The sequence below is a fragment of the Miscanthus floridulus genome, chromosome 6, assembly GCF_019320115.1.
Source record: "Miscanthus floridulus cultivar M001 chromosome 6, ASM1932011v1, whole genome shotgun sequence".
Classification (NCBI taxonomy): Eukaryota; Viridiplantae; Streptophyta; class Magnoliopsida; order Poales; family Poaceae; genus Miscanthus; species Miscanthus floridulus.
In genome coordinates, this window is record NC_089585.1 from 93,368,997 (window position 1) to 93,372,848 (window position 3,852).

General features: G+C 47.7%; 1 protein-coding gene across 1 annotated transcript; it reads right to left on the reverse strand.

The window, feature by feature from the left end:
- Positions 1–1,336: 1,336 nt before the first annotated feature.
- LOC136458653 (acidic endochitinase-like) lies at positions 1,337–2,527 on the reverse strand. The gene has a single exon (XM_066458585.1). It carries the CDS (start codon positions 2,413–2,415, stop codon positions 1,528–1,530), a length of 888 nt encoding a protein of 295 aa, XP_066314682.1. The 5' UTR covers positions 2,416–2,527; the 3' UTR covers positions 1,337–1,527.
- Between the last annotated feature and the right edge of the window lie 1,325 nt (positions 2,528–3,852).

Genomic DNA, 3,852 nt, shown 5'->3' on the forward strand with positions numbered 1-3,852 from the left:
AGCACGATTGTCATCGACAAGAAGACGAGGATCGGAGACAACGCAGACGCGGAGGATTGGAGGAGGACCAACGATGTGACAGGTGACGGCTTTCAGCCAGTTCGCTTGTTGGTTTCAGCCGGAGCTTATCAGCCATGTTACAGTATTTTTCTCTCACAACAAACCAACATCAGTCGGGCTTATAAGCCCAGAAACCAACCAGCGATTAGAGTGTTTGCCTATGGAAACCGTTGAACGTCGTCTTGGCAGATCTGACTTGCGACGGCGAGTCCAGCTCGTCGGAATCTTCAGCCGTCGACCGATGGTTATATGAGTCTCGCCGGCGGCGTGAGAGCCTCGTCTTGGAGCGACCACTCGCCATCAGTCCCCGGCCTGTGCGCAGCCGGCCAGCCCACCTAGTCCTAATTAAACGAGGCTCATCCCATGGCAAATCGCATCTGCATGGTCCTGTCAAACGAGGGAGGCAGACAGGCAGTACTGCCTGGCGCAGCCGTTGGCCCTCCTCCATACCCACTCACTGCCGCACCGCGCACCATTCTCCCGTGTTGCAATTAGTTTTTTTTTTACGTTGCAATAGATGATTTTCGTATGTTGCATTGGGATTTTTGGGTCGTTGCAACAAACGTTTTTACGATATTGTAGTACATAATTTTCGATGTTGTAGCACATGTTTTTCGATGTTGCAGTTCATGTTTTTCAATGTTGCACTGTATATTTTTACGATGTTACAGTATTTATATCCCGATGTTGCACTACATAGTTTCTCCATATGTTTTGCAATGTTGCACTTGAAGTGTTTCACGCTCTTTTTTGGACAGGGGCGCGAGCACATCACCTATCATTAATAAATAATCAGCAAGCTGGTGATGAGACGCACAAGATGTCAAACATGAGCTTTGATACTTTTGATGGAGCGCCCCTTTTCTAAATTAAACCACCCAAACAAAACCTGTTAATTCCTATAGGTCTTCTTTTTAATCACGGAGGTCGATCGTCAGAAAGATGGCGTATGAGTCACGTCGGAGACCATTTAGTTTCTATGTTTATTATTAGCTAGATTTAGGAGTGTTTTGTTTCTTTGCGATTTAGTTGTGCTGTTTTATCATTTGGAAAATAGCCTTTTCAGCCTTTTTAAGAAAGAAGATACCAGCTTGAAATACAGCCCACTAGACGTGTTGTTTTTGGTTTTCCAGGCAATACAATCTTGATGAAAGAGCAGCTCTTGCTTATGTGGTTCAGAAAACGAGAGAGTACGAGAGAATAGCTAACATGCATGCGTTCAATGCTGCCAGAAATGCATGTGTTGTGGTCATATTTTGTACTTTTGACCGGAGGGTATTGCAAGTCAAGTTTTATTCATTTTGGGTATATATAGCACAAACTTATCGTAGAATTTGTGTGGTGTAGCAGATGCATATCTTTGTCCCCTGATGATCCGCTCTTATTGTATCTAGTCAGATAACTTGACGAATGAATAGCCACTGTATCTGTATGGCTACCTGTGCTGTAGCCTGAAGCTTGGTATGCTCAGACGCTGCCCTTCACCTGGCTGCTGTAGTTGTTCTGCACGTCGTAGAAGCGGTTCCACACCATGATGCCGCCGTACTTGCCAACGCCCTGGATGGCGGGGATCACCGTGCCCGTCAGCGTGCCGGGATCGATGTACCCGCTGCCGGCGGCCTGGGTCGACGCCGGCACGCCGAGGTAGAAGCTCCCCGCCGTGACGCTGCTGGTCCACGTGCTCCAGGCGTTCACCAGGTTGGTGTCGTCGCCGTTGGCGTACGCGCACCCGGGGTTGTTGTAGAACTGGATCCACACGTTGTCGAACTGCCCCGTCTGCAGCGCGGGCCCCAGCGACGCGTCCGGGTAGGGGCACTGCGGCGCCGCCGACAGCAGCACGCTCCCTTTGCCCTTGAGCGCGTTCGCCAGGTCGTCGTAGTGCGCCGACTGCCCGTTCTCGATGTCGAAGTCGACGCCGTCGAGCACGGCGGCGCCGAGCGGGCGGGTCGAGCCGTCGCTGCCGCCCAGGTAGCTGTTCCACAGGTAGTCGGCCACGCTGTTGGCGTCGTCGGTGGAGGAGAGGCCGTAGCTGCCGGTGGCGCCGCCGATGGAGAGGAGCACCTTGATGCCCTGCGACTGGCAGCTTTGGATGTCGCTGCTCAGGCCCGTGCAGCCGCCGGAGCCCGGGTCACAGTGCCCGGCGAGGTTCAGGACCGGGGTCTGTCCGTTGCCGAAGGTCGTGAGGAACGCGAGGATGACGTAGGCGTAGAGCCCGGAGTTGCAGGTGTCCGCCAGGGTGCCTTCGTTGCCGTTCTGGCCCCAGTACACGGCGATATTGCCAGCACTGGTGCTGCCAACCATGGTAGCAACGAGGAGAAGGGCCAGAACAGGAGGCCACTTGAGATTAGCCGCCATGTCAGTTGCTTAGTGGTCTCGTTCGATGATGAGACGAGAGTAAGCTTCAGCTGGTTCAGAGAACTACTATGTGTAGCATTCCTAGCTACTTGCTTTGGCTTTTGGTGCCTTGGTTGGTGGTGAAGTAGTGGTAGCATGGAACCCTTTATATAGGCGTGGATCGTTGAATTGTTCCAAGGAGATAGGCAGAGGGAACTAGCACGTTGACCTGCATGTCCCCTCTTGGAAGATTTGAGCATTCACAATTGACTTGCTGCTAGACTTTGTAGTAATTCAGATGTACTTTGTGGAAAATCGTAATTGTTGGCCAAGTACATCTTTTTTCTTTGATAAGTGATAAGGGGCCGGGGCAAGTAAAAGTACATCTTGACGAGAGGTTCCATCTTTCATTTTTTTACATTTCAATTCTAAAGTGAGTTTTTAGTATGGACGTATGCTACTCTAATATCCAATTCCAATCCATCGAGATTTGTGCCAAGTGTAGTGTCTCTAGCGTTTCTTGGGTTTATTTTTCATCTAATTATTTAGACACATGTATACTGTGCATCTTCGAGCTCCTTAAAATAACTTGCTAATTCTTTTTCCGACAAAAAGAAAAAAAAAAGCCATCCAACGATTGTATATCTGAACTCCCTAAAGAAAAGTATTTGGTAAGAGCATCTCCAGCAGTCCCCTTTTCCTAACCCCAATAAGAAAAAACTGTTATTTTGGTTATCTCGTAGCTCCGACAGTTTCCCAAACCCAACCCCAATGAGAATTTTTTTCCTGGTCCCTCAAATCATAGCCTCCCACCCCTTAAATAAAGGGGAGACCTCTCCTCCTCCAATCCACTATTTTTCTGATTGGAGATTAGATTTTCTCGTTCTGCTGGAGAGAAGACCTTCAAAACCCCAAAACAAGTTTTGTATCTCCCCCAATAACTAGTTTTTGCGGTTAGAGTTTTCTCCTACTGCTGGAGATGCTCTAAATCCCTTCCTAACTCTTAGATATATGCATGCATTCTGTGCTTACTATCGGTACTTTTGCACGGGTTTTTCTCCCCTAGCACTTGGTTTTGAATAAGGATTGACTCGCGGAAGGATATGTGGCGGTGGATTGGATAAAACTAGTATCACTCAGAGATCACTCAACAAGATCAACTAATATTTAAGATTACTCTAGGGGTTTCTTGAAGAAGAGCCATGCTCAATTCTCATATCATATCAATACCAACCCCTTTTCAAAAGATAGTTTATATGGATTATTTATACTAAAAACATCCCTCCTAGCTAGGTGTGAACATAAATATAAATAAAAAAAACAAGTAGAAGGTCATCTTAGTGGAGTATTTTTTATGAGTCTTCTTCAGTTCTCACGCAGCTACCAATAGGCCTATGCACCTTTCACTAAATCAATCATAAATCCTAGTTCGTATTTTGAAAAGGTGTACCGTTTGTT